At 40.5% G+C, this 12655-nt stretch overlaps 1 protein-coding gene and 1 long non-coding RNA gene across 2 annotated transcripts in view; one reads left to right on the top strand and one right to left on the bottom strand.

Moving 5' to 3' along the window:
- LOC308299483 overlaps positions 1 to 12655 on the top strand; it is a 711129-nt gene that overhangs the window by 255551 nt on the left and 442923 nt on the right. The gene's annotated exons all lie outside the window — the stretch shown is intronic.
- LOC308300106 (uncharacterized protein) overlaps positions 8341 to 12655 on the bottom strand; it is a 37554-nt gene continuing 33239 nt past the window's right edge. The window contains exons 6-9 of the mRNA XM_080743884.1: positions 11523 to 11636; positions 11019 to 11120; positions 9978 to 10171; positions 8341 to 9944 (exon numbers count right to left, since the gene is read on the bottom strand). Of these exons, the coding sequence (XP_080600010.1) occupies positions 10065 to 10171; positions 11019 to 11120; positions 11523 to 11636 (323 nt within the window). The 3' untranslated portion in view covers positions 8341 to 9944; positions 9978 to 10064. The remainder of the gene's footprint in view (positions 9945 to 9977; positions 10172 to 11018; positions 11121 to 11522; positions 11637 to 12655) is intronic.

The following is a 12655-nucleotide window of genomic DNA, read 5'->3' on the forward strand; positions in this document are numbered from 1 at the left end:
AAAAGGGCCTTTTGGTGAAAATATCGAAAATAGCAGACGTCCAAGCTCACTGTTTCGCAGCGCGACGCATTGTGAGCTTGGAGGTCGTCATTTTCGGTGCTTGATACCACTGAACTAATAATCAAGTAAATACTGGAAATGTGGCGTACAGCATAGAGGGCAATTCTTTCAACATAAGATCTTGCATTCAAGGTCAGGAGAGTTTGGACAAGGCAATTCTCTATTTAATGCTGCATTCAGGTATGGCATGGAAAGAGGGCATTTTCATTTATTTCACCATAGTAAAAACTGCATTCATGGTCTGGAGAGGGAACCTTTTACAGACGGATAAAAGGGCAGGGGCTCAAGCCCCCTTTGATGTCTACTGTATGTCGCTTATGACTCTAGTGTAGCTTTATTATGTATGGCCTCCTAGACTAAAAGGGCATCCAGGGCCTCCGGACCGACGGTTAACTGAATTCTCATAAGACATGTTCCAGTTTTCAGGACAAAACTCTGCAATGGTAAATACAAAGACGAGTATTAGAAGTAGTTAATTCCTCCTGAGATGATTATAATGATTGATGATAATTCTGTATGATTACACTTTGTATAATGCATTATAATCATTGTTATAATGCATTATTATAGTGTTATTATAAGTCACTATAAGAGGTCATTTAGTGGTCTAAGTAATGCTATTCTTATATACTTGACCTTACCTTACAAGTCATTGTGAAATGCTGAGTAATGAGTATTTATGAGTGCTTATAACTGTAATTATGCAGTGTTATAAGCATATTATAATGCCTTTATACTTATACGTAATTATAAAATGGTTTGTGTTATGATTATTGTTATCAAGTATTATGAGTATGTATGGGTGTGTGTAACTATAATTAGCAAAAAAAAAGCAGCATTATAAGCAGATTATAATGCATTGTAGACAACATGGGCTTCATAGAAAGTGTTGTAAGATAAAGTATATCTACCATCTCCCTTGTAGTGGAATGGTGGTGGCGTTTGGAACTTGAGACATTCAGCTTGTTGCCTGGTTCTTCGCATGAAATATTCATTTAGCTGCCCTCTTAAACCTCAAGAAGAAACGAACAAACATCACAAAATTCACAATAAAATGTGGTGATACAGTACATTCACACTGCATTTTAATCCACTGGTTCTCAACCTTTTCAGGCAGCGACCCCCAAAATAACCATATTTTAACTGGGGACCCTCCCCACCCTGACGAGCACTAGGAGTTGAGGCATTTCATTTTGTATAACACGGTTCTATTGTGAAAATGGCAGATTTACATGCTCAACCTTTTGAGCATGTAAGGCGTTGTGAGCATGTAAATCGGCTATTTTCACATTTGACCAATGTTTAATTTGTTATTAGAGGTATTAAAAAATATCTATATGCTTAAACTTTGTTGGTTTGTTTGTTTACTGTTGAGTGAGAAAGCAATGTTGCACATTAAGTCAATCATCTGGGGACCCTAACATAATTTGGGGACCCCCCTGGGTCGAGAACATGTTGAGAACCTCTGTTTTAGACAATAGATGAAGAATCAAGAGTTTACACATCCAAATACTGAACACATCAGATGCTCCTCTGCTTACCATATACGAGTAGATAATCCAGAGGTGGATAACCAGGAACATGAGCTTTTGCGGTCAGCGCAAGGCACTCGTTGCAGGCCTTCAGAAACCTGATTTCTGCTGAGGAGTTGAACTCTACAGTATAGCAAGACAAGTATGATATGAGAACAAGTATCGCATAACACCTAAAGAATGGTCTTTAAACAAGCTCTGCAGTTTTTCAGTAGGATGAAACAGGCTGTCTGTTTGATTTCAAGTACTGCAGCTGCATTTCATGGGAAAGCAAGTTCCACATGAACTATATAGTGATGGGACGATATGAAAATGTCATATCACGATTATTGTGACCAAAGAAATCGCGATTTACTATTATCCTGGGACTGAACATTTGCCAAAAAATAGAAGATCTACAAGCTCACAACGTGTCGCGACGCGTTGTGAGCTTGTAGATCGGCTATTTTTTTGGCAAAGACATTTGATAGAGAGTGAAAGAATACTGTATTAAGATATTACTGCCATCCATTTAACTTACCGGGCAGGTTAAGGTAGAGTGTGTCGTTTCTGAAGGTCATGTTATGGAAATGATGGTAGACACACCATATTGTCTTATTTCTGCAGGATAAACATACATGTGATGTAGTAACAGTATCATCTGAGCATTATTAATATGCAGTGAATATACTAGCTGACTTTTTGGAGTCCAGTATATACAGTGCTATTTTATACTGCTCTTTATGTAGAATAAACTACAGTGGTTCTTGACCTTTTCTGGATCAGGACCCACTTGAAAAAGTGTTTGTGGCCCACCCATCTGACCACCTAGTTAAGTGAGGGTTAAGTGGTCAGACGGGTAGACCGTGTGCATTTTCAACCAATCAACCAATTGATTGTGTTCAAGCTTGGATCATTGAAACCGCCTGTTTAAGTGTGGGTATCAGAATGGAAACACATTTCTTTCAAGGAAAGAACATCATTAAATTGCATTGTTTTAATACAAAACAGTTCATTCATTAGCCTGAGATCCAGCTGATACTATACGTTCCATGGATCTTGTTTTCTCAGAAGTGAGAAAACAAAATCCAGTGTAGAAAACTGGATCCCATGCTAATCATTCATAGCAGATTCATGATTGAAATCATGAATACAAAAATAATAATTTGAAGGTCATATTATCATAAAAATCACATTGTTTTGCCAATGATTTGGGGGCCCACTTGTGATGCCCTCGCGGCCCACCACAGGTTGAGAATCACTGCATGGAATAAACCGTCACTGTCGGGCAGAAACCTCGTATATCCAAGTTTCATGTTTCAGTTTGTATGTTTTTTCGTAAAGTAAAGCCCTGCTTCAACATACAAGACCTTTGCACAAAAGTAGTGAAAACAGCAGATCTACAAGCACACAACGCCTCGCGGTGCGAGGCGTTGTGTGCTTGTAGATCGGCTGTTTTCACTAGTTTAGTTCATTTTTTAAATGATAAATATGAAATGAACGGTTTTGGACATAGGCCTACAAGGTTTCCACCCGACAACGACGAAACAATATAGTTATCACTCACTCGGGCCGAAGCAACAGGTGTGCCATGGTGAGGTTGACTGTGCCAGTGTTGGTGTCGTTGTAGAACTCTGCCCATGAGCTCTTGGCGATGGTCAGGGCATACTGGTCAATGGAGTCATTGGAGTAGGCCTCTTGGAGAACCCATCTCCCAAGGAACAGCTGCATGAAAGTCATTCACTATAAGGGACTTTAAAGCTGCAATCCCGGAACTTATTTGAACCCATTAAAGGTGATACACCATGAAAATTCACTTTCCCTATTTTAAAACCTTTTTTGGGGGTCCCACTAGCACCTTCTATCCTCACAAAGTCCCATTTCAGACCGTTGTGTCTTTCTCTGGTTTTGGGAAGGTGGAGGTTAAAAGCATCCCACAGGTTCTCAAAACAGGCTGTCCAGATTTGCTGCCGTTTGTGACGTCATAAACGGCTGTTTTTGAAGAAAATGACAACAATGAGAGGCTCTCTATTCAGGAGTGGTAATTTAGCCTCAAACCTTTTGAAAAACGTTTTTGGAACATAAACAATATGACATAAATACTTTTTAAATGCATGGTGTATCACCTTTAAGACCTGAGGCAGATTCTGCAAATGCCTTCTAAATTGGTACTTTACAAGCTTTCAACATCTTTCAAAAATGCTAAAAAGAAATGCTCATGTACAAGCTTGCAACACGCCACGGCATGAAGTAACGCGCTGTGAGCTTGTGCATCTGCTCTTTTTGAATAGCCAACGAGAAAAAAATCTAAAATGAGACGGAGGCTTTCCTGGTTTTAAAGCGTTAACCAATCTGCATGGTCGATTGTGTTAATGTTATAACCAGTGCATCTGCACTGGTTGGAGATGGTTTCCCTATTACTCTCTCATTGAGAAATGTATGACCCTGGTTTCAGGTAATGGACGCCTCGTTTACATATATAGCACTGCCTGAAGCTTATGAACGTATGAGCTACCCCATGCAGCCATGTCTATCTTGGAAGAGTCATGGAAATCAAGATATACTGTAAAAGGGCCACATTGCATATCATCCTACTTTGTCATTCTAGTATCTCATACAAAAGAGCTGCGATGCGTTTTGCGCTTGTAGATCGGCTATTTTTGCTTCTTTTGAATTGGAATCCTGAATTACTTTTTGTTCTTTTTTAATTGGAATCCTGAAATGTAACATTTTGAATTAATTTCAAACACATTTAATTATATACTCATGTTAACTTTATGAACTTAAATACAAATAAATACATTGGACATAAAAAAAGAAATAATAATAAAAAAAAAAAAACATTTTAATACTAGTCATTAAAGGAGTAGTTCACCCCCAAAATGACTTTTTTTCTATTGATTAGTCACGCCATGGAGAGTAGAGTTCAATAATATTTTTTGTTTTTTGTCGCATTCCTAAGACAAAAATTTGATTTGAGTAAATCTACCCCCATTGATTCCGGATGGTGACCCGTTTCGAAACGGGTCACCATCCGGAATCAATGGGGGTACATTTATTGTTATCACATTTTTGTCTTAGGAATGTGACAAAAACCAAAAAATATTATTGAACTCTACTCTCCATGGCGTGACTAATCAATAGAAAAAAAGTCATTTTGGGGGTGAACTACTCCTTTAAGCTACTAATATAGACTGAAGGAATTAAAGCAGGTCATGTTTGGAATTGTAACAGCTGAAATCAATAATATATCAGTATTCCGGTTTTAACCTGTGGGCCGCATTAAGTGAAGGTGGGGGCCGCATGTGGCCCCCGGGCCGCCAGTTGCCCATGTATGGTTTAATGAATGCAGTCAGTGTGTAATTCTGATGGTGCGTGCATGTGCTTTCTTATTTCTACAACAGTCTCCCTACCTGCTTCTCCATCTCTTCTGTGTTGAGGCGCTTCAGCAGTTCGCTACATGGTCTACGAGTTATTGTCGTTGTTGGTGATGGTGATTGTTGTGGTGCTGGGTAGAATTGTTGGGTAGGATTTTTCGGCTGTTCCTCCACGTTGAAACTCCTCACCAGGATTGTCACAAGAATGGCTCCGTACGCAACAAAGATCCTATAGAACACTGTTCAGGAACAAGACCTGGGACGTGGAACTTTGGATAACACAATACCAGTAAGACTCCCTAATCGGGAGATAAGCGACCGTAGGTGGCTTATCTCCACAAATAGGGCAAAAATGTGTTTTTCCAAAATCTTCCTGATCCATGTTGATGACATGAGTGTAGACATGCTGTGTAGTGATATTCGTGATTTTAGGGCAAAAACTGTAGGAGCAGTGTCCAAAAATGTGTTTTAAAAATCGGCCTGAAGGTGGCACTAGAATAGGGCCATGTGAGAAATGAGGGGTAGGGTCTCCGCATTGCCTTGGCGGACGAATAGGTACCGGCCCCGGCTCTCCCGGACGCTCCTAGCCCGAGTTACGGCATTTTATGTGCGCTGCAGTGGCAGGGGGTCCTCCACTGGGGGCGCCACCACTTTTGCATCCGTTCTGGAGCACCAGGAGTCGGTGGTCCCCGGGAATTCCCCGTGAGCAGCCCCGTTGGGGTGGTCATTTGGTCATTTTTGCACATTTGGTCATTTTTTACATCTGGGGGTCCCCCAGGGACCTGGGGGTCCCTGGGGCTCCGGGGGTCCTTGGAGGTTGTAGTTTGGCAGGCAAGGAGTGTGTGTGTAAAATCTGGTATGGATCGGGTCAACGGGTGCGGAGATATAAGCAGGGAAAAAGTGTGACGTCTGACGTGTGACTCACTCACTCACAGACAGCCTGTGGAGGTTTTGGTAGTAAATGCGACCTACGGTCGCAATTAATATAAACGTGAATCTACCTATGGTTGTTGCCGGGTGGAAACCTCATATAAAAACACGAAAAGTTAGAATATGGACACTGACAATATGGTAAATGGTTATTTGTACACTCTGCAATAAACTAACATACTTTTCAATCATATAAGAGACAGAAAACATTAGAGGGATACAATGTCAGAAGAAGACAGCAAAGCACCGCCTTGACAGATGTCCTCTCAGGGGAGGTTTGGTCTCCTGTCGCCCACTTCTGAGGGGAACGAACCCGGCTGCTGAACCACTGGCGGAGGTTGAGACGGGCCATCGCCCGTCAACGTTCTTCAGCTGATCCACGCGTTTAAAGGCTGCTCGGGTGATGTTCTGTGACAAGAATAAAGGAAAGAGTTGTTCAGTTCTAGGTATCAGCAGCATTCACCACATAAGAAGACATCTCTTTAAAAAAAAGGCCTACACTATCTGCCTGTACAATTGTTATTATTTAAGATAAACCTATGAAAGAGCAACAATGTTAGATTATGTAAGAAATGTGATGAGAAATAAAACATTACTCTGTGTTCCTAGCTAGGCAACACACACAAGACATATCCATAAGTTGTGCAGGAGTCAAAAAAAGAAAAAAGAAAAGAAAGTTAGTTACAGCAAAAGTGCAGTCCACATGCAGCTCTGTGTGTAGAATGTCCCTATAATGCCAAAATGTCCCAGTAATTATACGATCTTAACTTCTCTAAAAGTTTATTAATCCTCACCACATTTACCAAAATGTTGCATTCATCAGGATTGTGACACATTATCAAAAAGTCCCTTCATCTGAGTGTGGACTGGTATGCCACAAAGTTGTAGCAAGTCATAGTTACAGTTAAATACGTTGGTTTTCCTCCGGTCTTTCATTCCAAGCTTCCTCTATTCAGTGATGGAAGTAGTACTCAAATGTTACGAAATGTACTTCAGTAAATGTACAGAAGTATTGGCATCAAAATATACTAAAAGTACCAAAAGTAAAAGTAGTAGTAGTAGTAGTAGTAATCATTGTGCAGAATGTCCCATTTCACAAGTTCAAAATGTATTCAAAATTGTTTGAAAATAGCCTATCTCGTGGATCTGCTATTTTCAAATGGCTGAAAATATGTATACGGCTGTAGTGGTTAGTGTTTTTTGTAATAATAATCAAAATAACAAGTAACTATGGTAACTAACTTTTCATAGAATTGTAGTGGAGTAAAAGGCCCTCTTCAACTAAAATAAAAAAAACAATGCTGTTGTTTTATGTTAAGTACCAGTATTTATTATGCCTGTAAAGAGTTGAATTAATAGCTTTCATGTTACATTTACTGCATGCGGATGACATTTCTACTATACTTGATTATAGCAGGTGTTTTCCTCATTATTCTTTGTGATGTATTGCATGTTGTTGCTTCACGTTTCCCGCACACCTGATGTCAGATCATCAACAAACAGTTTACTGGCAGTGTTTGTTAGCCTGCCCTTTGGATTGGATCCATGACAACCAATCCAATGGATCCATTTCCTGAAATGTCAGGGTTTTGGACACATTGCAAGGTTTCCTGACAGTGATGATGGTGGGCTTGATCAAAGTGATAACCAAGTGACCCAAAGGTTAGCTACACACTGTAGTTGAACATCTACCGGTATGAGAATAGGTACAGTTATAATTAAATATATACTAGTAAGACACCTTAAGGGCGAGAAGCGAGTGCGCACATAGGAGCGCACTCGCTTCTCGCCTGGGTGACGGCAGACTGCTGGGCAAGCGCTGGCGCTTTGGCATGGGATCTACTTTGACCCAAAAGAATCACAGCCCTGGTTGGTTGTTTAAGTTGGACAAAATGTGCCCATATTTCCCAAATATGGAGATGACTGACATCTGACATCATAGATGTCTGACGTCACCACATGACACTGACACAATATGTCCATATATGGCACAACTTATAATTTCAGATGGGGATCCTATTTACACAATCAAAACATTTGGAAATGGAACTTGGAAGCAAACCCAATATCAACGTCATTTTAGGAACAAGCCCCCCACCCCCAAAGTTGCAAAGCAAAGGAGACATGGCAACTGGTGGTCAAACCATGTATTGAGATTACCCTCCTCACAAGGAAGGGCAGTGCACCAAAGCATTATGGTCATTGCAGTAAGTCAGCAGTCCAGTCAAACCCTAGTCAAAAACACAGACTTCATTATTTTCTGGGCATAGGGTTCAAAATTCAAAATGTCCGACTGTTATCTATTACAAATTACTATTACCATTGAGTGACTGAAAATTCTTCCAGGGGTGAAATGTCCCTTTAAGCTATCCTCATACAAGAAGCATAGTAATACAATATGTCAAGTCACATTTTGTATCTGAACCAAAGAAGGACTAGAAAAAAAGACATTACAAAGTATAGATGAGTATGAGTATATACATGTATTTATTGCAATCTAACAAATCATAAATCTAGATTCTGCCATACATATTTTTTTCTTCTTCAAGATGAATTCCAATATACAACTTATTTCAGTAAAGCAAGGCAAGTCTATTTCTACAGTATAGCACATTTCAACAATTAAATTCTTCTTTACATACATTACATTAAGCAAAAGAACCCCATTATAAAAGGACATTTGAATTCAGTAAAAGGGAAGTTAAACACATAAGTGACACCTATTCAAGACACAGGGCAAAATACACAATATACAAGGACTTTTGAATACAATAAAAACTATATTATAGAAGGCCTAGCCCTAGGCCGCTGCCGTACCTAGGCTCAGTGCAGCCTGTCAGCGTGTTGCGGGTTTGAGTCCCGATCCCGACGGCCTTTGCTGCATGTCATTCCCTATCTCTATCGCCGTTTCCTGTCAGGGTCGTTTCATACCGTTATAAGGAGCCTAACTAATTTCGGCTCGGGAGGACGCCCGACCCGAAATTATTTAGGTTTGGGGGGAGTTCATCCATACTTTCTTAACGGCTAGTGCCGAAGTTGCTTGTAAATATTGGAGGTCCGTGGCATGACAACGTTTGTGGCCGATGAATGAGCATTGCAGGGGGGATACAAATTTGACTTTCCCTCGCGCTGCACGCTGAATGACTGGAGGTCCAGTGAGTGAGTAGCAGCTCCAGCGGGGCCGGGGTCTCTTCTCTCTCTCACACTCACAAACGCTCGATCGAGCTCTGTAAAAACATTTAATCTACAAGCTCACATTATAGACTTGCCGCCTCCCTTGCTGCATGCATGTCATCACACAGTCACAACTCGTCGTGGAAAACCTATCAACACGGAACACTAGCAAATAGCAATTAGCAAAGTTGTGTTTAAGCTCTTCTTTTGTCTTTAAAACGGTCGGCGACGCGTTAGCGATACACAGCTGTGTGTGTGTGTGTGTGTGTGTGTGTGTGTGTGTGTGTGTGTGTGTGTGTGTGTGTGTGTGTGTGTGTGGCGCGTGCGCCTCCCAGTCCACCACTCTTCGTCTCCAGCCAGAGCGAGCGACAGCTGACTTGTGTCCGCTCTGCGAAGCCCAATACACGGCCACACAAGCATTTGAAAGTCGGCGTGTCTCCCTCCCAAACGACCGCTGTTTCCTTGGATTCACAGCCGAGAATATGAACGTGAAGCCGGGCTGAATGAATGAGAAGACACCGCTGAGTACCGAAATTAAGTCGGGAGGTCACAACATTTCGTCAGCACCGTAGAGCCGAATTTAGTCGGTTGACGCCCCCCCGAACCGGGGGATGCGAACCATATTTGGGTTCGCCTAGTGCCGAACCGAAATAACAGTATGAAACGACCCTCAGTCTACTCTCTTTCAGTAAAGGCATAAAAGCCAATAATAATATAAAAAATAAAACAGAAAGCAGATTACATTTAACAAAGATGTAAATGGGAATAGGTTAATCATATCAGATCAAATTATGTCTGGATTATTAGAAATAAATGTCAGTGTCAATGTCAAAAGTAATCAGTCGATGGGTCCTCAGTGACTGTGTTTACAATGTGTTGCTTGTGTATACAGTATGCATTATGTTTAAGATGTGTTGGTTATGTATATGCATTATGTTTAAGATGTGTTGGTTATGCATTATGCGCCCGCCAGTAAAGGTGGCTGTGAGTGAACACGCAAGTTGGTCTCTTATTATCTTTTTATGTTATGGCCTCCTTGACTAAAAGGGCATCCAGGCCCTCTGGACCGACGGTTAACTGAATTCTCATAAGACATGTTCCAGTTTTCAGGACAAAACTCTGCAATGGTAAATACAAAGAAGAGTATTAGAAATACAGTAGTTAGTTCCTCCATAGATGATGATGATGATGATGATGATGATGATGATGATGATGATATTTGTTTCTCTCTTATTATTTAGATAGTCTTATAATAGATGTAATGCAGCAAATTAATTATTAGTAAAATGAACAGCTGAAACTTCGATTCAGCCATTAAAGCCCATGATTTTAATTATGTTATAATATTGTTTTGTCTTTGTCATGTTCTGGTGTATAATTCTCAGAGATGTAATGAGTTATACTTTATAATGCATTATGATCATTGTTACAATGCATTGTGTTATGATAAGTCACTGTAAGTGTTTTATGTAAAGTAATGCTATTCCTGGAGGTGTAGGCAGAAACGTTGTGCGTGTTGTTCTTGATTAGATAATTATAATCTAATGTATTTTTTCACTTTACTTGAAGCACACAATGACAACTTATGATTCATATTCTGGATTAATGCATTATAATCATCATGATCATGGTCAAAAGTCAACCTCGGAGTGATCAGAAATTACAGTATATACTTGACCTTAATTTACCTTACAAGTAATTATGAAATGCTTATACTAAGTTATGATTATACAAACAGATACAAAAACATAATGTACAGTACTTGCTGTATGAGTGCTTATAACTGTAATTATACAGCGGTGTAAGCAGATTATAATGCATTTTGTCTTATATATCCTTGTATAGGAGTAGGCTATTTATGGGTGTGCATAACTATAATTATGATTATTATAAGTATAATGTTTATAATACATTAAAGACACGGGCTTCAGAGAAAGTGTTACTGTATGCAATAAAGTATATCTACCATCTCCCTTGTAGTGGAACAGTGGTGGTGGTTTGAACTTGAGACATTCAGCCTGTTGTCTGCTTCTTTGAATGAAATAGTCATCCAGCGGCCCTTTTAAACCTCACAAAGAAACAAACAAACATCACATTTGGATGCATACTCTCCTCTGCATTTAAGGTGCGCTACACACAGTTGCGACAGCTATCTTGTCCGTGTAGTCTGAGAATGAGGGGGGAAGGGGGAGGTCCAATGCATTGTCAATGGAAGGTTATTTGTTTTTTTGTCGTTGCCGTGTCTCTTGGCCAAAAGATAGCCTTCGGTTGAGCAAGAGACACGGCAACGACAAAACACCAAACAACCTTCCATGGACAATGCACTGGACTCTCCCCCCCCCCCCCCTCATTCTCAGACGATATGGAGAAGATGTTTCACGCATGTGTGTGAATGCGGCCTTAGAGAATAGATCAAGAATCAACAGATTACGCATCCAAATACTGAACACATCAGATCACCTCTGCTTACCATATACGAGTAGATAAGTCAGAGGGTCATAACCAGGAACATGGGCTGTTGCTGTCAGTGTAAGGCATTCGTTGCAGGTCTTCAGAAACCTGACTTGTGCTGAAGAGTTGAACCCTACAGTAGCAGGACAAGTATGATATATTGTAAGGATAAGTATTACATAAGACCGAAATGTCAGCAGTTTGTTTTTTTCAGTAGGATGACATAGCTTTCTGTTTGATTTCAAACACTGCAGTTTAGTCAGGAACATTCACATCAAGACCATTTATTGCATAAATGGAATACAGTTAATCTTGGCGTTTGAAGGGCTCTGCGTTCGGAGATGCTCCCTGAATTTTGTGCAGACTTTTCTGAGCATGCTAAGCAAAATCAGGGAGCGCTAAGCAATACCCCCCATAGGGATACAATAGCAGAATAATAGCAATACATTGACATGTAACTTAGTCAAAATCACAGGATTTGAGCTTAACATTGACATGTAACTTAGTCAAAATCACAGTATTTGAACTTAACATTGACATGTAACTTAATCAGACAATCACAAGTATTTGAGCTTAGCCAGACTGAGCATGCAAAGGTGGAGGCTGGGGTGGAGGAGGCAGATAGCAGCGAATGATTCCGAAGCTTCGGAAACCAAGCATAGGTAGAGAAAGCAAGCCGTATGAGCCTTCCCTACTGATTGAGCTTTGATTGGAGTATGGCAGTCATGTGACGTAATGACCAGCAGATATGATAATGGGGTATGAGAACAGAGCTGACTGACATCTGACTACAGCTGGGCGTCAACTTGACTCCCATATCCTGCATAAACTAACGCTGACGCTTCATTTCATGGCAAAGCAAGTGAGTTATATCAACAGACAAACAATGCATTATGTCATGATGTTGGCAGAGATAGAAATCTTACAAACTTGTGCTATTGACGCGTGGTTGATTGCCTGATTTGTCTGTTATAATCGTTTATTTTGATTTAGGCATTTAAATAATAATAAAATGCAATTATCTGGGGACGCTGTGGGCGTGTTCTCTCCTCCACGTCATCAGTGGCCATACCCTAGGTGGGGTTGGCAAAAGGGCCTTTCTGTGTGGGGTTTGCACGTTCTCCCCGTGTCCCCTATATGGTAGGCAGCCTC

This window comes from Nannobrachium achirus (assembly GCF_963921795.1).
Source record: "Nannobrachium achirus genome assembly, chromosome: 15".
NCBI classification, from domain to species: domain Eukaryota; kingdom Metazoa; phylum Chordata; class Actinopteri; order Myctophiformes; family Myctophidae; genus Nannobrachium; species Nannobrachium achirus.